We start from the raw sequence: 22,680 nt of genomic DNA, 5'->3' as shown, positions 1-22,680 counted from the left end.
TTTAATGTGTTTAATTACACATTTTATTTTTCTCTTAAGGTGCATCAAGGTTTCATCATTTGGATCTCTCACACACTTTACCAAAGAAAATAAGGTTAGTGGTAATTTTAACACATTGTTATCAATTAGCACACCAGCTTCTCATACACCTGAGACATATAGCTTGATAAAAGATGATGAAAGAAGCCATTTGACATATATCTATGGTGCAATTCTTTAGGAACCCCATAGCTTCATATCTTCTTCTGCTTGAAATGTTCCTGCTATTCATATACACCATGTGCTGGATAAACTTATCCAATAGAATACAGTGTAAGAGATGGGAAGCTTCCAGTTGGCTGATTTCATGAGGATCAGTAATTAGGGCAGTTCACAAAAACAGTAATTAAATTTGGGTATTGATGTTCATTTAACTTAGATAATCAGTATAAAACAAGAGTCTCTGCAGATGCTGGAAATCCAGAGTGCAACACTCAAAATGTTTTAGGAACTCAGCAGGTCAGTCAACATCAATGGAAATTAATAAACAGTCAACATTTTGGGTCAAGACCCTTCATCAGGACTGAGTATTTATGAATAGTGCCATATTTCTGGATGAAAGGAATAGGGCAGCTTGACTGAATTAACAGTATTTGTCTGAATTTATATTATTTGTGAACCAGAATATATAAATATGAATCAGAAAGTATCCAAGCAGGCATTGCATGGCATTTGTGCCTCAACCAAGATCATTTGACTTACTGCAAATCACAGAAGTGTGAATGTGAGGTTTGTAGACACATTCTTATCCGTGCTCCTTGTAAGTAAGCTTAATGGTGTAGTCTCTCTTCAAGACGATTGTTGAAACGTTGCTAGCTGCAAGTGAATATACAGTACACAAAAGAAGATCGACAGTTCGGCTGAGTCCAAGCCAAATCAGAGGAGGAACCTCTAATAATATTGATCTTTCCATTTTCTTTCATTTGCTGATCTGAATTCCAAGAGTAGCTTTCATTCTGGGCTGACGGCAAGCTTGATTGAATAATTTCTCTTTCAACTTGTAATTTAGCTCATTGAAGTGAAGTGCAATATTGAAAACTGGAACTGTACAGTGGCAATATGTCGGTTTTTAAAGGGGAGGGAATATGCATTATTTAATCTACGCATGTTGGAGCTATTTCTTTCATTGAAACATTATAATTTTATAACATTTATTAACATTTTATAATATTTCTTCTTCCTTTGTGACACCAAGTCAAATCAAGTTCATTGTCATATGTACAAGTACATTTACGCACAGGCTATGAAAGCCTTCTGTTGCAAATCACAAATCTCTTTATACTCTATTTATCAAAATTAAGTATTTGTTCATCACATTTATGCCACAAGTGTGTGTATTGGTTGTTTTTTCTCTCTTTATAGCTGATCCCAATGCTGTTGACAACATTTGTCTGCATTTGCACTTATTTGTGTATTTCTAACAATATAGGAGTAAATCATTCAGACCATCAGGCCTATGACTGCTTCCAGCGGAGTAAATGCATCAGTTTTATTCCTCCTTTTTTTTGTTATCTCTAGTCCTGCGACCCATTGAAACTTTTTACCAATTCCTTGATTTTTCAACAAGTCTCTGATTAATGATAATGCAACTATGGATTTTTTTTTGTTTATTTATCCATCAGTGATGATGCCAGTTACAGTGTGTTTAGAGCTGAGTCAGTAGAGACCTTACATTGAAGTTTGGATCCTTTGCTTCTACACAGATCTGAGAAACTGTGAATTGTTATCAGGTAGACTTGAAAATTAAGGGCAATTTACAAACTAGAAATTCCACTGTTCCTAAGAAAGTCAAATGTGTTGTGGTGATAGAACTGACCTTGCATACTTTTTACATTCAAGGCATTTTCCGCTTGAGGATTATGGTCGGGAATATAAAGAGACAGGGACTTGGTAGCAGAAAGGAAATCTGGTGGAATAGTCACAGTCATAGTCTTACGTTATTGATCCCTGGGGGAAATTGGTTTTCGTTACATTTGCACCATAAATAATAAATAGTAATAGAACCATAAATAGTTAAATAGTAATATGTAAATTATGCCAGTAAATTATGAAATAAATCCAGGACCAGCCTATTGACTCAGGGTGTCTGACCCGCCAAGGGAGGAGTTGTAAAGTTTGATGTCCACAGGCAGGAATGACTTCCTATGACGCTCTGTGTTGCATCTCAGTGGAATGAGTCTCTGGCTGAATGTACTCCTGTGCCCACGCAGTACATTATGTGGTGGATGGGAGACATTGACCAAGATGGCATGCAACTTAGACAGCATCCTAGATGAGGTATCTACCAATGAGGTATCTTGGTTGGATCAGAACAGGGGGCTAGTAGGATTGTGACCTGAGGGGTGGTCAGAGGTAAGACTGGAGGTCTGGAGATGAAGATAATCAGGGATAGATTTTTTTTTCCCTTTTGGGAAAAAGTTAAGGGTTAGTTAGATGTGTGCTCATGATTGAGTGAGGGTTAGGTGAGGGATTTGATCACAGACACAATCTGAGATCCAGTATGCACGGATTGGTCAAATACGTGAGTGACAGCAGTGGCTGCTGGCTGTGAACATTAACAATTTAAAGAATAGAAACTAGAGAGAAGAAAGTGAATCCTTTAGATTTCACAGTAGAAGATCAGTTAAGGTTCCATTGTAACTAATACCAAAACAGCTCTTCTGTTAATGCTTGCTTCTGTGTGAGTTGCCTATGCCATTTGCAAGCTTATTTGCTTATGCATTTTGCATACTGTTTGACATCATTAAACATGCCTGTGGGCTTGTGAGTGCAAGCAAAATATGCAGAGAGAGCCTGAATTGAAGTTAATCAACTAGCTATGCACAAGCCACATTATTTTATATAAAATTCACTTATTTGGTGTAAAGATATTGCATTATGCAAGTATCAATGCCACTATATTTAACCATGTTCTAGTATTGCTGAATTATATACTGTTAACTTGTTATGTAAGTGAAGGTAAAATCATTATAAGCAAACACTCTCTCTTTTTTTTAATCAAGCCTCAGGGTGCTGCTTCCAGATGCTTGAATTGTGCTGTGGAGCAGAACTGTCCATACTCTGCCAAGAAGCTGTACCTGGAAGGTGTCAAGAATGTGAGTAGATCCTCCCATAGGTAAATGTGATAATAAAGACTCCCCCAGATCACCCAAGCATGCTAATCATTTGAAGGACTTCCTGTGTTATTTCTGCACGTGTAAAAAATTCTTGGGGAACTTTCACAATGCATTTGTTCAGGGACTGTGTACCTTCTCTGATTCTTTAACATTTTCAATAATTGCTGATAGGCTGACTGAAAACATAAAATACATAGCACATAGTATACATGAAACTAACAGGAGATACAAGTGGAGGGCACAGAATCTTTGTAAGATCAGCAGGAAGGATGGTGACGTTGCATATGAATCACTGAAGTTCACAGTCTGCATGAAGAAATCTCTTTGAAACTTGGATGCCAAACCCTCTTCTTTCCTAGCACTATTCCCCCAGCACAATCATTCACTTAAACTTGCACAGTCCCTGGTTGTTCAGTGTCAATCCATGTCTCTGCATTCTGCACAAATTAAAAGGTCACTTGCCAAGCATTAACCAAAAATGTGCAAGACCTGAATGTGGAGTCAAAGAATAATATTTATTTGAGTAAAAATAACAGAAACTTAACAATCTAACATTGTACTGTGCATTTAGGCAGTAATGTGTATTTTCCAAGAAGTCCTGCATGACTAATCCATGTGGCTACTGCTGAAGTAGAAGCAGTTTCTTCACGTTGCTGCTGACAGCTGAGATGTTGTTGGCTAGTGCACTCTGTATTTTGACCACCACGGCATACTGTGGGAGCATTTTAGTCAGAATCCACATTTCCGTGTCCCTCTATTTAATGGGATATCTTGTGCAATAGCTATTCCCTTCATAAATCACAATATCATTCCAAAGGTCTCCAACAACATGCCTTCATACTTGAATTCCAGTAGTCTCTCTGGAACTTGTGTGAGGAAGCGTGTTAAACCCGTAGTATAGTTCCTGCCCAAGGCACCTAAGTACAAGTATCTGAGCCAGTGAGCCCTCGATATGAGTTCTTAGTGTTCTCAGAGTAGGTGACATTTGGGAAGGCAGAGTAGTCATGTTTGTTTTCTGACAGGTCTTTAGCAATGAATTAAAACTGTAAATTTCATATGTTGAACAAAAGGATGGAGAGCATGTAATTGCATAGAGATGAGGTTACTTGTCAGTAGTGACTGAATAGATGAGGATGCACGTGGACAGATGGACGAATGTAACTATGAGGGCAGGTGGTCTGAGGAGTGATGTGTGGCAGTAATATGAAGTGGGCAAACTAAAGGGGTCAGAGTGTGTCAGGATGTAGCTGAACGTGTCAATACACACCATTGTTAATGTGATGAAGTCACTGAATTCTTTTTGCGTTGGATCGAGGATCTGAGGAGATCACCTTTCTCCGGTGGTATTTTCTAATCATGCTTTCTTTGTAAAACTGGTAGATTCTTCTTCCTTTCAGGTGAATTTTCACGTGATAGTTTTTTTTAGTGTTAGGAAGTTGAAAGTTGATCTTTGTTTCTCTTGTGCAAAACACAATGGCATCCACTTTGGAGTTATTTTGTAGCTCTCTGTAAATATAACCAGGTATTCTCGGATGAGTGACTTTTGTGCCAAGGATGTAACTTCCATGCCAATACCACACAGGATTATGCCACTGCAATGCTTCATCATCTTTAGTTACTTCCGGCACAACCTGATATTCCCAGAGTGTGAGACTAGGGCTTCTATCAGATAAATTCATCTATAAGACCATAAGATATAGGAGCAGAATTAGGCCATTCAGCCCATCGAGTCTGCTCCGCTATTCCATCATGGCTGATCCCGGATCTCACTCAATTCCATACACCTGCCTTCTCGCCATATCCTTCGACCAATCAGGAAATGCTCAACTTCCGCCTTAAATAATACAGTCAGCTCGAAACGTCGACTGTACTTTTTCCCATAGATGCTGCCTGGCCTGCCAAGTTCCTCCAGTATTTTGTTTTTGTTGCTCAGATTTCCAGCATCTGCAGACATTCTCTGTTCAGCATTATCTGCTTGCTTTTATCTTCTATTCTCCTTGAAATAAATGCCAATGTTGCATTTGCTGCCTTTACCACAGACTCAACCTGTAAATTAACCTACTGGGAGTCTAGCACAAGGACTCCCAAGTCCCTCTGCACTTCTGATGTTTGAACCTTCTCCCCATTTATATAATAGCCTGCATTATTGTTCCTTTTACCAAAATGCATTATCGTACATTTCCCAACACAATATTCCATCTGCCACTTTTTTGCCCATTTTTCCAACTTGTCTTAAGTCCTTCTGCAATCGCATTGCTTCCTCAGCATTATCTACTTCTCCACCTATCTTCGTATCATCTGCAAACTTTGCCACAAAGCCATCAATTCCATTATCCAAATCACTGACAAACAATGTGAAAAGTAGCAGTCCCAATACTGACCCCTGAGGAACACCACTAGTCACCTGCAACCAACCAGAAAAGGCCCCTTTTATTACTACTGGCTGCCTCCTGCCTGTCAGCCATTCCTCTATCCATGCCACTATCTTTCTTGTAATGCCGTAGGATTTTATCTTGTTAAGAAGGCTCATGTGTGGCACTTTATCAAATACCTTCTGAAAATCCATGTAAATGACATCCATTACTCTCCTTTGACAACCTACTTGTTACTTCCTCGCAGAACGAACAGGTTTGTCAGGCACAATTTCCCTTTACAGAAACCATACTGACTTTGACTTATTTTATCATTAGTCTCCAAGCAATCCAAAACTTCATCCTTAATAATAGACTCCAACACTGTCCCAACCACTGAGGTTAGGCTAACTGGCCTACATTTTCCTTTCTTTTGCCTTCCTCCCTTCTTGAAGAGTGAAGAAACATTTGCAATATTTCATTCCTCCGGGCCCATGCCAAAATCAAGTGTTTCTTGAAAGATCATAACCAATGCATCAGCTATCTCTTCAGCAATCTCTGTCAGGATTCTGGCGTGTAGTCCATCTGATCCTGGAGACCTGTCCACCTTAAGAGTATGCCTAGCACTTTTTCCTTTGTAATAGAAAGTCATTTACTTTGTATTATTCAGCTACCATTCCCCCTCCCATCAACCTTCTCTGGTCCTGCAAATCCACAATCTGCTGAATCACTTGAACACTTTAACTGCCCCCCCTCCCCCCGCCACTGGCCATCAAGTTAAAGATATCTGCCGTTCCTCCCCAACTCACAGCACATCAAAGTAATCCTGATGTCCCTTTGCATCTATGAAGCATCATAACATTGGGCTCTTATTACCTCAGTCCCATACTCAGCCATAGTATAATTTGGAAACAAATAGTGGTGCCCAGATGTAGTGCCTATCGTGTGCCCTTCAGAGTCCTTTGAAACTTCTAGGTTATCATGTTTTTGCAATTTCATCACAGCCCCTTAGCCTTACCTTCTTTGCACCTCACTTTCTAATGCCAGACTCTAAATACGATGTTTTCTGATCCCTCTAAATTCTGATGCAGAATTGAGTTGCATGTGCTGTCCATACACCCACTCAGCATAAATAGTTGCAGCCTGAAAATAATATATTCATACAGTGGTTGGATCGAAGAGCCACAATGTAAACTTCAGGGTTTACAACCTTGCAATGCACAGGAGAATAAAGTTAGCCCTATCTATTCTGGCTTTGCCCTGTCTTGTTTGTTGCAATTCACTATTTTTCTTCAGCTGGCCAAGTATGGAAAGAACACTCTTGAAAATAAATTCTTATTTCCAATCTGAGATCAATTAACTCAGTCCAAGTGAAGGATCATCTCTGTGATTTATTGATATATATATTATCAGATATCTGATGGTGCCTGTTCTCTCTCTGAAAGTTGACCAGCACACATAAGTGATAGTTGGGCAAGCCTGTGTAATGATAACAAAGTGGCACGTGAACTATCATCACAGTCATGTGGATCAAAAATTATTTTCTTTTAGTCTTCATTTTATCTCCCTTCCTGACCTGATGCAGCTAACTGATGGGCAGGAACAGATTGTTTCATACTGGCTATCCGCTGGTACTTGCCCCAATAGCCATTCTTTGCACGTAATTATTGATGCTAAGTGTCAGCAAACTAATGTATCCTGTTGAGACCTCACAACTGAGCCTAACCCTGCCCCCTTCTGACTTTCAACTTACAAGCAGCTACCTGCCTGATTTTCATCTCTCTCTCGACCGTTTAAAATGCTCTAGTCTATTAGTTACTGTGATCAGCTACATCAGTACAGATCGGGGACTAAACCATGAAATCTTCCTTTATGGTCCAGTAATAATTTGCTTTCAGTAATTTAATATTTCCTGAATGTAGATATCTAGTTGTCATGAATTAGAATGGTTAAAATGACAGACGTACAGTTGTCCAAAATCATCCTTCAACCTTGATAAATATATCTCTTTATCAGTATACAATTTTTAACTAGTGCAGCTAGCTATCAGAATCTGAGCTACATGAGTAACTAACAGCAGTGCAACAAAAGCCACAGGAATAAATCTGTAACCAGGGAGAAACGCTTTGCTTTTGTCAGACTAATAATATAAAGGTCATACAATTAAGGACTTCTTTGTTCAAAGTTTTTACAGGCTACACAAATGTGGCCATCTGCTCATTAAAGTTGTGCAGGCCTCTTAATACTGCATGAATGACAAATAGACATTAAAAAGAAAACTAAATGGGAGAGCAAAAGGCCAGGGCTTGAACAGAGTGTAGCACAAAAGCCCATGCCTTCTGCCAGGAGAGCAAGGGGATGCTCATCATGCAGCTGCTGAGCATGACCGATTTGTCTGTGCCAGTATAAGAGGACATCTGGTGAAGCTCAGGCGGTCGACAGTGAAGTCTGCCTCTTTAGTACTGTATTGTGGCAACCTGGCACTATCTCTACCAGGTGGACTGCAGCTTAAAAAGCAAACCTGATAGGATAGAAAAGCCAAAAAGGAAACTATATGATCCAATTAGCAGGGCTCCAAACTGTTTAAACACAGTTTTGCCTCCTTGTGTCAGATAACATACTGTATTAAATCACTTTCAATGCAGGACCAGCGGGTCAGTCAGCTCTCTTTATCCAGTCTTTTCAAATTTACAACAAATGAAACAATCCCTTGTTTGGTTGGCAGCAGTAAGAGAGTCTGCATCTGTTTAAAACTCAGCCCCTAATAGTCAGTGTAAATTCTACACTCCAAGTGAGGTTGTGTTCCTGTGGTGTGTCCACATGAGGAGCGTTTTATTAGAATATTTAAATCCCTATTTAAGTGGCCTGGATCGGGGCCTGTGCCTGGGTTTATTTATTTGTTTTATCGGAAGCACAAGCCTTATTTATAAAGACTGTAAACTGGAGCTCACACAGGTTTCTTATGATGGATGATGAGTTTGTTTTAAACATAAGAGATCCTGCCAAAGCTAGAAATCTTGAGCAACATGCACAAGATTGTGGAGGAGCTCAACAAGTCAGGCAGCATCTATGGAGAGGGAATAAGCAGTTGATGTTTTGGACTGAGGCCCTTCGTCAGTACTGGAAAGGAAAGGAACAGAAACCAGAATAAGGTGGGGGAGGGGAGGGGAAGGAGTACAAGCTGGGAGGTAGTAGTACAGACTTCATGATAGGTTAGGAAGGGGGGGATAAAGTAAGAAGCTGCAAACGGATAGGTAGAAAAGGGTAAAGGGCTGAAGAAGGAGGGATCTGTTAGAGAGGACATAGACTGTGGAAGAAGAGGAACCAGAGGGAAGTGTTTGTAAGGTAAAGAAAAGGGAAGAAAGGGTAGCCAGAATGAGGAATGGAAAAAGTGAGGAGGAATTGAAAAAGCGAGAAGGAAGTAGGGGAGGTAGAAATTACTGAAAGTTAGAGAAATCGATGTTCCTACCAACAGCACAAACAAGAGAAAATCTGCAGATGCTGGAAATCCGAGCAACACACACAAAATGCTGGAGGAACATAGCAGGCCAGGCAGCATCTGTGGAAAAAAGTACAGTCGATGTTTCGGGCTGAAACCCTTCGTCAGGACTGGAGAAAAACAAAGCTGAGGAGTAGATTTGAAGGGTGGGTGGAGGGGAGAGAGAAATGCCAGGTGAAAGGTGAAACTTAGAGGGGGAGGGATGAAGCAAAGATCTAGGAAGTTGGTTGGTGAAAGAGACAGAAGGTCATGGAAGAAAGAAGGGGGGAGGAGCACCAGAGGGAGGTGATCGGGGGGGGGGCAAGGAGATAACACGAGAGAGAGACAGGGGGATGGGAAGTGGTGTGAGTGGAGGGGGTGGATTGAAGGCATTACTGCAAGTTTGAGAAATCGATTGTTCATGCCATCAGGTTGGAGGCTACTTAAACGAAATATTAGGTGTTCCTCCAACTTAAATGTGGCCTTATCATGACAGTGGAGGAGGCCATGGATGGACATATCAGAATGGGAGTGGGAAGTGGAATTAAATTGGGTGGCATTAAAATGGGAGATCCTGCTTGTTCTGGCAGATGGAGTGTAGATGCTCATACCAACATACCAACAGGTTGGAGGCTATCTAATTGGAATGAGGTGTTGCTCCTCCAACCTGAGTTTGGCCTCCTCACAGCAGTAAGAGAGGTCATGGCCCAATGTGTCAGAATGAGAATGGGAAGTAGAATTGAAATGGGTGACAACAGAAGATCCTGCCTTTTGTGGTGAATAGAACGAAGGTGCTTGACCAAGCGGTGCCCCAATTTATGTGACGTCTCACTGATGTGGAGGAAATCACACCAGGAGCACCCCATATAATAGATGACCCTAAAGGCTGATTTATACTTGTGCATTCTAGCTCCTGCCATAGCCTATGCAAGTGGCCTCTGCCGTTGTGATCATTTATACTTGTGCATTGGTGTGTCTGCATCGCTCTGCAATTCACCGCCAAAATGCTAGTTGGCGGTGGGGTTTCTATGCCACTGTGTTGAGTTTCTTTGTGTTGAAACTCAACACAAAGAAACTCAAACTTCAAATAATGGCGACTGAAAGTGAAGGAGGGTGAATTTTCTGTGCTTGTCTGGCCAATGAGAGACATGGACGAGGAAATGCATTTCAAATATTTTCTGATGTCAGCAGGTGGAGTTGACGATTTGGTTCATAGTCTCCAACCATTTATTTCACATCAGTGTACGCACAGTATACTCAGAGACTGGCAATCACCATTCGAGTTTTAGCTTCAGGTGGAAGTCAACAACCTGCAGCAACTAGCTGCAAACTGGCGTGAAGCACAGGGTCCTCCATAATTTCAGAGGTCTGTAAAGCTTTATGGAAAGCGCTGCAGCCAGGGTTCCTTCCCTGCCCTTCAGTCGCCCAATAGCAAGTTATTGCAGCGTAGGAGGAAATGCGATGCTACCAAGCAGACCAATCACAGTTGTTTTGGTCTGCGTCGCTGCAACGTGTAGTTACATTTTTGGAGAGGTGCATGTTAGGCTACGGCGTAGGATTCGGCATAGATACAGTGAAGGGTTCGCGGCTACACCGTACCAACGGTGCACATTTGATGCATAAGTATAAATCAGGCTTAACAAACTCACAGGTGAAGTCTTGCCTCACCTGATAGACTGTTAGAGGGCATTTTCAAAAATTGATTATTTCTATTGTTTTGATTACTTGAAAGGCCGTTTTATTTCTTTGTTGTACCTTTTTGCATTTTTGGTTAGTTTGTTTTGAGGTAACACCTTTTTAAATAGGCGATGATGGCTATTCCCTTAGGAGTTTCAAATACTGCATAATAGACTTGCGTTACTCTGTGACCAATTACTAATTAACTGCACTCATCATTGGAATTCTGTATACACATTTGGGTTGTGGGTGCATTGCAACCAGCAGATCATACACAACATTTATTCTTTATCCATGCAATCCCAGCAGTGATCAGGATTGATGTTGAGACCAATGCCAGGAGCACTAATTAAGCAAATTGTTCTATCACAGATGCATCATGCCTCTAGACTGTTGCAACTGCAACCATTTAATCAAATGGTAGTGGTACATCACACTCCTAGCTTAAATCTCACAGACAGTGGAGAGGCAGTGAGGTGTCAAGAGGTGAGCCACTTGTTACAGAGTATCCAGCCACTGGCTACTTCTGATCACCTGCATGTTGATGGTGGGAGTCTTGGCAGTTTTTTAGTGCTTTTGATGATGAGAAAGAAATGGTTATTAAGTATTCTGCTTGTTTTCATTGAGCAGGGTCATAAAGAATGGCCTATCTCGACTATCTGTGAAGGCGCTGATGTTGATATCGAGTCGGTTACTAAGGCACTTCGTAAAGGACCGTATGGGAGATGTGTGTACGAATGCGACAACGATGTTGTCACCCATCAAGTAAGCGCATCACTAATTAAATTCTTTGAATTTTACCATCGAGCAGTACACCATCACAATAATAGTACAAAATCTTTGCATATTTCATATATACACCCTCTATAGTGCATTAAAGATTAGAGTTATAAAAACTTCTGCAAAGGAAGTACTTCGTTCTATGTCATCAGAACCAATGCTAATACAATGCTGCTATGCTGGAATTACCAGCACCAATCCTATTTATCACTTCTTTATCCTTTAGTGTCTTGCTCATTCAAATATTTTATGTAATTTTTTTTACAAAGAATTGCGATCCATTAACCACCCATTAAAGGCAACAGCTTTCACTTGGGAAGTTTTCTTATAGTTCTTGCATAACAGCTACATTACAACACATAATAAACTCATTTAAATAAGGTACAGCTTGTTCTTCATAATGTGAATAAGAAAATATTGTGAAACACAACTGGAAAGATCTGAAACCAAACCACATTAGTCACTTCAGCAGTTTGAAGAACACTGACAAGTGAACCTTCCCACCAGGTTGTGAATATGGAGTTTGAAGGAGGAGTGACAGCAGCTTTCACTATGGTGGCCTTCACTGAAAAGCTGTGTAGCAGGAGCATCACGGTTTATGGAACTAAGGTAGGAGAAAGGATCTTTTGGTAAACATGAATCAGATTTTTCTTGCTAAAGACAATTGGAAAATGAACTCGTGTCATGCCAGGTTCACACAGGAGGGGCTTTGCTCAGGATTTTAAAAAACTTTATGATGTCGCATACTGGGTGAGAGAGTAGAAGTAATACTAGATGAATTTTTATTCCAGTGTGGCATGCTAGCTGGACAAAAAATGTGGAGGCAGAGAGTTGATCATGTCATGTCTAATTTCAATATGACATTGAACTACAGCCATCAACATGGCTCTTGATATAGATAATGGCTGTTCAATATTTGGGACTCTTCTTGGCAATGAAGCCTAATTAGGGAGTGGGTTTGAGGTGACCTTGAAGTGTAACAAAACCCAGCTGGCACGATGGCTCCAAAATAAAAATGTTTTTGCCATTTCCTGATTGGAAATGAGGACCATTATTGGAGTATCTGTATTGTAAACTCTGGTCTTGCAAGTAAATGTTCCTCTTTTGTCATTGTAACCCTAATCTGTAAAGGACCGAATCCCTAGTCAGTAGTGTCAAATATACTCCAACATGTGAACCACTGAATTCACTGGAATGGACTTTGGAGGCAGAGTACAATGCAGCGGTCCTGTTATGTGCTTAGAATCCAGAAATGAATTGTAAGACTTGATTTAAACTGTCTCAAGAGCAGTCGGTGGCAGGCTTCTGAGAAAGTGTGAGTAGACCCGCTTTTGGGCTGCTAATGGCAGGCATCTGTGAAAGTCCCAGTAAGCACACCTTCAGAGTTAGCAAGGTAACAAGGCTAAACATCTGATTCATTAACATTGACTACAATGTAATTAAATGAAAAGGATGAAAGAAAGATTCTGTTTTGGGAACATGCTAAAAATTTTTTAGGTATTTCATATTTGAACAGAAAATTGCTTTTAAGCAATAATGTATCTAATCTAGGATAACTTTCCATTTTAATGTCTGAAATATTCATTGTGATCAGTCCATACATATATTTGTGTTCTGTCGGTAAATAAAATTGTCTAAATAGTGAAAACCCTTTAAGAAATAATGCCTTTTGAGTTCATGATACAGGTCGACCTTCACTAATCCGACTACCTGTAATTCGGTTCCTTCAATAATCCGGCACTGATTTTGCTTAATGTGATCCTTTTGTAATTTGGCATTTTCACTAATCCGGCACTCCTCAGGTCCCAATGGTGCCGGATTAGTGAAGGTCGACCTGTACTATATAATATGGGATCAGGGCAGAAATAACTTGTGCTATATTGTATTAGTAAATTTGGTCTTTTAACTTCTAACCCATTTCCCTCAGTGTCTTCTAATTAATCATTTTATCCTCAAAATATATCCTTCGATACTAAGAAATTATGTCACTGTTTTGTATGAATGCTTAGCCACCCTGTTCTGCTAACTTTTAGTAAAGGAATTAACAGGGAAATATAATGTAAACTGTCATCAACTATGAAATCTCTTACTTATTCTTTTTGCTGAAAGTTTATTGTTACATTGGTGTATTCATTTTGATGAAAGCATTTGCTAATTTATTTGAGATCAGTGGGGAACTCCATACTGAATTAGTGCAATCACATTTGTTATCTAAAATAATCCAGATTTCTGTGTTTGTTCAAACTCAGAGTTTAGGGACTTTTACATTTTTGAATACAAATGGCAACACTGTTCCCAGTGTTATATTTACTCCTTGGTAAATAAACCAGTTTGCAGATTGCAGATACTTGAAACCATGTGTGATAAAAAAACCATGTGTAATTAAGTACTCCTCCCTATGTAAACTAAACATGAATTGAACCTACCTATTTGCATTTTCTGAAACAGTGGGTTAAATACTGCACCTGAGACTAAAATCCCACCATTAGAACATGCCTGAGAGACAACCGAGCTGGTAGCCACCCAGGTAGTCATCATTAGACATATTAGAACCTAGCACCAAAATGTGATCCTGTCTGAGAATTTGCAAATACATATATAAAGAAGGCTTATGCCATGATCAGCAAATATCTGCAGAAGATGGATTTATAAAATCTGTGTGCTAGAAGGAGCCATGCCATTCCTCAAAGTACAGAGAATAGTTATTTCTTCCAACGTTGTCTATTTGCTTTCTTCCTGCTATACCAGACAGCCCTTTGGCTCACTGCCAATGAAGCAATGGGCAGAAAATTTTCATTGTTAAATGGATGGGTATCCATTAAAGGGGTAATAGGCATGCATAATGTTAAAATTGATACCCAAGGTCCGATTTCAAGCATTCTAGTTGGGGAATCTGCTGCCTGGATTGCAGCTAATTCTGAACATGTTGAAACCAGAACCAGTTAACAAATCCGAATGAAAGTATTGAACATAGCCTGCTGATGGAGATCAGGTTAAATGCGGGAACATCAGAAATAACCACACTAACTTTGGAAGGATTGGAATCTTATCACAACTGTGATAGTGTTGCAGCTGAATCCAATCCTGGTTCTACAATTAACACATGGGCTCCCTTATTTACAGTATGCAGGCAATTAGTAATTGGTCACAGAGCAACTGCAGTCAATTATGCATTCTTTGAAACTCCTAAAGGAATAACCATCATCGCCTATTTTCAAAGATGTCACCTCAAAACAAACTATATCCAAAAATGGAAAAAAGTCACAAAAAAGAAATGAGCAATGACCTTTCAATTAACTAAAATGACTGAAAAACTAAGTTTAAAAAAAAATGACCTCAAGAAGTCCTTCTTAGTGAGGCTACACATACGAGTCGGTTAGGGTCATCTATTATATGGGGTGCTCCTGGTGCGATCTCCTGTACATCAGTGAGATTTCACACAGACTGGGGCACTGCTGGGTTGAGCACCTTCACTCCGTCCACCACAAATGCAGGATCTTCTGGGGTCACCCATTTCAATTTGACTTCCCATTCTCATTCTAACATGTTGGTCCATGGCACCTTCTATTGCCATGATGAGGCCAAACTCTGGTTGGAGGAGCAACACCTCATTCCAACTAGGTAGCCTCCAACCTGTTGGTATGAACATTGACTTCTTTAACTTCCAGTAATTTCTACCTCCCCTTCTTTTTTTCACACCTCATTCTGGCTACCCTTTCTCCTTTTCTCTTCCCTCTGGATCCTTTTCTTCCATGATCCATGTCCCCTCTATTAGATTCCTCCTCCTTCAGCCCTTTACCTATTCTACCTATCCCTCGCAGCTTCTTACTTTATTCCCCCCCCCCATTCCCACCCACTCACCTGGCCTCCGCTACTACCTCCCACCTCCCAGTTTGCACTCCTTCCCCTCCCCTCTCCCCCCCCCACCTTATTCTGGTTTCTGTTCCCTTCCTTTCCAGTCCTGATGCAGGGTCTCAGCCAAAAAGATCAACAGTTTACTCCCCTTCCATAGATCTGCATGAAATCTTGTTCTGCAGCAGTACAGTGTAAGACAAAACTTATTACCAGTTACAAAAGTAAATAAATTGTACAAAAGAGGAATGATGAGGTCGTGTTCCTCAGACCGTTCCAAAATCTGATGGTGGAGGGGAAGAAGCTGTTCCACAAACACTGATGGCGGATCTTTAAGCTCATTCCAAGTGCGAAGAGGGCATGTGCTGAATGATGAGGATCCTTAGTGATAGACATTGCTTTCTTCAGACACTGCCTTTTGAAGATGCCCTCAATGATGGGGGGAGTGTTGTGTCTGTGATGGAGCCAACCAAGTTTACCACACTCTGCAGCCTCCTTTGACCCCGCATGTTGTGGTCCCCATACCAGGTGGTGCTGCATCTGGTGAGAATGCTCTCCACCACATGTCTCTACAAATCGTTTTTAGCGATTCTGTTCGGGGGGAGGGGGTGTTACTCACAACCAGAATATAGGTGATAAGTGGCTAATACACTCAATTTTGTTTCTAAAAAGGTTTATCTAATGAATTTAATATTAAACACACGGCACATATTTTCCTCGCGTGAATATAGTGATATGTCAATTATCAGTCACTTATAAGTCAATAGCATCATAACATTTTAAGTAATGTTTGGATATTAAACACGTGGCACATATTTTCACCGTATGAACATATAAAATCATTGCAACTCACCAGTATCGCTGAATCAGTGGGAGCCCTGGGCTTGTTTCCCACAACAAGACGGTGCCATCGAGGGGTGATGGGAGACAGCGATACTCGAAGGGGGTTCCTTATGTCCAGTCTATTCTGCAATTTAGTTTTCGTTGCATTCATTGCAGAGATATGTTAGAAATGGAAGCACCATTTTCAGTGCTTTCGTGAATACCTCAGGATATTCAGCCTTGACTTTGATCTGGAATGCCAGCAGAGATGTTATGTCAAACATACTTTTCAGCCTGCAGTCATTTGCAAGCTCGAGCAGTTGATCTCCTTCCCACACTGACATGGATGACGCATGGGTAATGACCTCGCATGCGTTCAAGCTCAACAGTGCGTGACAGGGAATGAGGAAAGGTGCAGCTGACTCATATTGCCAAATCATATCATTTCCCCGCGGCCCGGTAGCACATGCTTTGCGGCCTGGTACTGGTCTATGGCCCGGTGGTTGGGGACCGCTTCATTAAATAAATGCAGGACTACGAAGAAGAAAAAACTGATATATATCAACATTACAAGGCTATTTGCAAAGTATTCTTTGTGATTTTGAAGTTAAGTGTAGGTGGTTTCTTTGTCTTACCTGTGTGGTGTCACTGTTGTGCTGGGTGTTATTTTTGTTGATTTTATGAATGAAGTGTTGATGGTTGTGCCTAGTTAAATGCCAGGTGATCTATTTTTAAACCAGTAAATCTTTATTACGTGCTTGTCAGTAATCTGTTTTTGTTGAGAGAATGACTTACTTTCATTTATTACATGTTTTGACATAAAATTTTAAGATTTGCTGTTTGTTTTGCCCAGGTTAAACTGCTTTGAAAGCACCACTTAAAGCTTCAGGTTGAGTCCAGTGGAGTTGTTTTTGTTTATAATGTAGCTCAGGTCCATTTTTCCCATTATTTCCTTCTTCTGTTCCTCTTCTTTAATATTCTGAACCTGATGAAATATGATTTAGTAGGTATGAGGAACTCTTTCGTGCTTGATAGCTGGGAGAGTAGGTGTCAGATGTCTGGAGCACTTTAGGTCAAAACCAAACCAAGTTCACAGAACTTACAACAAGAATTATTGGCTGCACCATGCTCAGCTCACTTGCATGCATTCACTGTATCTATATCCCTCAACTTTGTACACCTCCATAAGATCTCCCCTCGTTGTCCTGCATTCCAGGAAATGAAATCCTAACCTGTTCACCCCCTCCCTATAACTCAGATACTCAAGTCCTGGTAACATCCTTGTAAAGTTTCTAGTCATAGTCATAGTCATACTCATACTTTATTGATCCCGGGGGAAATTGATTTTCATTACAGTTGCACCATAAATAATAAATAGTAATAGAACCATAAATAGTTAAATAGTAATATGTAAATTATGCTAGTAAATTATGAAATAAGTCCAGGACCAGCCTATTGGCTCAGGATGTCTGACCCTCCAAGGGAGGAGTTGTAAAGTTTGATGGCCTCAGGCAGGAATGACTTCCTATGACGCTCAGTGTTGCATCTCGGTGGAATGAGTCTCTGGCTGAATGTACTCCTGTGCCCACCCAGTACATTATGTAGTGGATGGGAGACATTGACCAAGATGGCATGCGACTTAGACAGCATCCTCTTTTCAGACACAACCGTGAGAGAGTCCAGTTCCATCCTCGCAACATCACTGGCCTTACGAATGAGTTTGTTGATTCTGTTGGTGTCTGCTACCCTCAGCCTGCTGCCCCAGCACACAACAGCAAACATGATAGCACTGGCCACCACAGACTCATAGAACATCCTCAGCATTGTCCGGCAGATGTTAAAGGACCTCAGTCTCCTCAGGAAATAGAGACGGCTCTGACCCTTCTTGTAGACAGCCTCAGTGTTCTTTGACCAGTCCAGTTTATTGTCAGTTTGTATCCCCAGGTATTTGTAATCCTCCACCATGTCCACATTGACCCCCTGGATGGAAACAGGGGTCACCGGTACCTTAGCTCTCCTCAGGTCTACCACCAGCTCCTTAGTCTTTTTTACATTAAGCTGCAGATAATTCTGCTCACATCATGTGACAAAGTTTCCTACCGTAGCCCTGTACTCAGCCTCATCTCCCTTGCTGATGCATCCAACTATGGCAGAGTCATCCGAAAACCTCTGAAGATGACAAGACTCTGTGCAGTAGTTGAAGTCCGAGGTGTAAATGGTGAAGGGAAAGGGAGACAAGACAGTCCCCTGTGGAGCCCCAGTGCTGCTGATCACTCTGTCGGACACACAGTGTTGTAAGCACACGTACTGTGGTCTGCCAGTCAGGTAGTCAAGAATCCATGATACCAGGGAAGCATCCACTTGCATCGCTGTCAGCTTCTCCCCCAGCAGAGCAGGGCGGATGGTGTTGAACGCACTGGAGAAGTCAAAAAACTTGACCCTTACACTGTCTCGCTGGTTTCTCTGCACTCTTTCAATCTCATTGACATCTTTTCTATAAATAGGTGACCTTGACTGTACACAATACTCCAAATTTAAACTCACCAACATCTTGTATAACTTTAACATAACATCCCAACTCCTATACTCAGTGCCTTGATGTATGAAAGTCAATATGCTTAAAGCTCTCTTTACAACCCTATCTACCTGTCATTGCCAACTTCAAGGAATTATAGATCTATATTGTCAGGTCCCTTTGTTCTACAGCACACCTCACACTTGCCTGCTTTAAATTCCATTTGCCATTTTCAGCCTATTTTTCCAACTGGTCCAGATACAGTACAAGCATTGATAGCCTTTCTTGCTGTCCACTCTGCCCCCATTCTTGCTGTCATCCACAAGTTTGTTGATCCAGTTTACCACATTATCTAAATGATTAGCATTGTTGATACAATGGGCTCAGCACCAGTCCCTACAGCACACCACTAGGCACAGGCCTCCAGTCAGATAGACAACCATCCACTACCACTTAGAGTCCTTCTGCAAAACTTATATTGAAATCAATTAGTTACTTCATCCTGAATACTAAGCAACTTAACCTTCTGGACCAACCTCCCAAGCAGGATTTTGACAGTGGTCTTCTCAAAGGTCATGTAGATAACAACTATTTCCTTCGTCAACATCCTCACAAAGAACTATGAAATTAGTTAGACATGACCTACCACACACAAAGCCACTTTGACTATCCGTAATCAGGACCTGTCTATCCAAATACTTACATATCTTTACTCCTCCTGACAGTCTCATAGCAATCTTCTCCTGCAACTTAGGTGTGACTACCTCACTGTAGCTGTTGTCTATCAGCGCCTCAGTTTCCCAACTAATCCAAAGGTTTATCTCCAGTTCCCTTCCACAATCTACACGGAACTGCAGCTTGATGAACTTCCCATATGTGTACTCAGCAGGAACACTGGATGTCTCCGTGACATTTCACATCATGCAAGAAGAGTACACCACTGCCATTCTCACTGCTCTATCTGTGCAATAATAAAGAAAGAGAGAGAACATAAGAGTCTCACCTCAGTTTCTACCACTTCTCACCAAAGCTTCTTGAGCCAATGTCTTAGCTCCCCATTCTAACACTATCCACTCACACTATAGCTGCTCCCACGATAGTTACTCCACTTTACTCTTTGCTACTATTGATTAGTTGATTACCTAATCAATTATCAACTAGCAGTTTGCATGTGTGCCTCTTTTATTGGAAAAGAGCAGGGTCCCTAAATTCACTTCCTTATATGGCTCCCACGTCTCACTCCAAGCTGCATTTAAATCGTGTTTACTTTGAATCTCCTCTAATAAGTTGTTCATGATACAAGTGCAGTAGATAGAAGGGAACAGCTTGATGCTGTATACTTAGATTTCTAGAAGGTGTTTGTAAAGGTGCCACATAAAAGCCTTACCCATAAGATAAGAATGCATGAAGTTGGGGATAGTGTATTAACATAGACACTAAATTGAGTGGAAAAATAAATCATGTAAAGGATGCAGAGGGATATAGGTGGGTTAAGTGAGTGGACAAGTGTCTAGCAGACAGAGTACAATGTCGATAAATGTGAGTTCGTCCACTTTGGAAAGAAAAATGGAAGGTCAGATTATCACATAAATGGTGAAAGATTGCAGCATGCTGCTGTGCAGAGGATCTTTGGAATGCTTGTACCTGAATTGCAGAAGATTGCTTTGCAGATGCAACCGTTTATAAAGAAGGCAAATGGAATGTTGGTCTTCATGCCAGAGGGATTGAATTGAAGAGCAGAGCGTTTGTGCTGCATTTGTACAGAGTATTGGCAAGGCCGCACCTGGGGCACTGTATGCAGTTCTGGTTGCCTTACTTGAGAAAAGATATACAGTGGATTCAGGTTAATCAGGGCTGCTTATTTGTGACAACTCTTAAAGAGCAAAACCTCACTAAGAAAATAGCCGGGGCTCCCTTTGTTTATTTGGGACACAATGCCACTTAATTGACCAGGAGACTGTTGTCATTAGCGTCAGTTGTGTACACCTGTGTGGCTGTTAGACAGTACACCTTGCTTAGCATGACAGTTCTTAAAGAGCGTCAGTTGGTGTGTTTGTCTTCAAAAAGATAGATAGATAGATATACTTTATTAATCCTGAGGGAAATTTGGTTTCGTTACAGCCGCACCAACCAAGAATAGAGTGTAAATATAGCAATACAAAAACCACCAACAATCAAACAGCAAAATACAAGCGCGTAAGTCCAGGACCAGTCTATTGGCTCAGGGTGTCTGACCCTCCACGGGAGGAGCTGCACGTTCGATGGCCACAGGCAGAAATGACCTCCCGTGCCGCCAAGTGTTGTATCACGGTGGAATGTGGCCGAAATCCAACAGTAAAAAGTTCATTATCCAGTCTACAAACACGTTCCTCGGTTGTAATATGACGTGGATTGCACCATCTGTTGTTAACCAGATCAGTAAGCACCCAACTCCTTTACGCTTACCGCTCTCAGTGCACTTCCGGTCAGCCGGAACGGTATTACCCACCAAACTCCTCTTCTCCATAAGTCTCTGTTGTCTCAGCCTGGTCCTCTTTCCTCGAGGAAAGCAGTGGTTTTTGTTCCTGACAGTTGGCAAGAAATAAGCAGTAAGACAATTCTAAACTGTTTTGCTCACTGCGATTTCAAGCATTCAGGTTTGAAGATGCTAGTTATGGCCAGGAGTGAAAATGAAACAATTTCACAACTTCAACAAGTTAGGAACTAAGAAGAATTTAACGATAACGACGATAATCTTGAATGTTATGAAACTGAAGATTTGGAGGACGTTGAAAACGTATGAAGGCAGTGCATTATCTGCACTGGGTGTCTCCACTGATTTTGTTCATTTACCGTCAATCAAAAGAACACGGCAGTGTATACTGGATAAATTCCTCCGTGAATAACTATTAGGAACTAATACATATTTTCATAGTACTGTAGTAGTATTGTTAGTATTATAGTTTGTTCTGTATTTCATTTAAATACATAATTTGTTACTCAGTTAAATGGCAGTTTTTATTTTGTTATACCTTTTTAACTATTTCCATGAAACTTTGGCTAATTGGAGCAACTGTTTAATTGGGCCAAAATGTACTGTCCCTATATGTCCCAATTAACAGGTATCCCCCTGTATTGGCTTTTGAGAAGGTGTAGAGTAGGTCAATTCTGGGATGAGAAGTTAGTCTATAAGGAGAGATAGAGTTACCTGAGACTATACTCACCGGAATTCAGAAGAATGAGAGGTGATTTTATAGGAACCTACAAAATTATGACAGGGATAGATAAGACAGAGGCAGGAAAGTTGTTTCCCCTCAAAGGTGAGAATAGAACTAGGGGACATAGCCTCAAGATTCATGGGAGTAGATTTTGAACAGAAAACAGGAGGAACTGCTTTTCCCAGAGAGTGGTGAATCTGTGGAATTCTCTGGCCAGGGAAGTACGTATTTAAAGGCTACTTCATTACATACAGTATATTTAAGAAGAGGTAGATTTTTGCATAGTAGGAGAAAAGGTAGGTAGGTGGAACTGAGTCCATGGCCAAATTACCATGATCTTATTGAATAGCGAGCAGGCTCGATGGGCAGATGGCCTAACCCTGCTCCTATTTCTTGTGTTCTTATGTTGTGCCACATAATCGCAATTAGAAGTTGAAAACCACATTAAAGAAATAGATAGCCTGTCATTACAACTTCCTGGTTCCTGCTCCAGCTGTCTGGAATTAAAAGCACTTTGAAGACACTCGCATTTGAAAGTAGAAAGACCTGAATTTACACAACAGCTTTGTACTTTTTACAGAAATATTTCGGTTTTAGCCACACCTGAGAGATTTGAATACTGTACCCGGAGTGACGCTTCAGTGCAGCATTTAGTAATCTATCTGTAGTCTTACAAGTTATCCTTTGTATGCAATGTTTAGGCAAGGAATAACAAGAGATCCCATTGAAGAATTTGGCAGTAACCAGATTTATCTGCTGTTACATTATCCAACAATGATCTAATCATTGATTGAATTACTGTGGATCCTATATATTTGAACCTTTGATAACAAAAAAATATATTAGAGCCTGT

At 40.8% G+C, this 22,680-nt stretch overlaps 1 protein-coding gene across 4 annotated transcripts in view; it reads left to right on the top strand.

Moving 5' to 3' along the window:
* The window catches only part of zgc:154075 (uncharacterized protein LOC556929 homolog), a 243,784-nt gene that overhangs the window by 143,513 nt on the left and 77,591 nt on the right, over window positions 1-22,680 (top strand). For all 4 annotated transcript variants that reach the window (XM_063033371.1, XM_063033372.1, XM_063033374.1 and 1 more), the window contains 4 exons: window positions 40-94; window positions 3,042-3,134; window positions 11,292-11,426; window positions 11,949-12,050. In XM_063033371.1, the coding sequence (XP_062889441.1) occupies window positions 40-94; window positions 3,042-3,134; window positions 11,292-11,426; window positions 11,949-12,050 (385 nt within the window). The remainder of the gene's footprint in view (window positions 1-39; window positions 95-3,041; window positions 3,135-11,291; window positions 11,427-11,948; window positions 12,051-22,680) is intronic.

The sequence above is a fragment of the Mobula hypostoma genome, chromosome 25 (genome assembly GCF_963921235.1).
Source record: "Mobula hypostoma chromosome 25, sMobHyp1.1, whole genome shotgun sequence".
NCBI classification, from domain to species: Eukaryota; Metazoa; Chordata; class Chondrichthyes; order Myliobatiformes; family Myliobatidae; genus Mobula; species Mobula hypostoma.
Note: the sequence above shows the minus strand (reverse complement) of the source record. Positions and strands in the feature narration are given on the sequence as shown.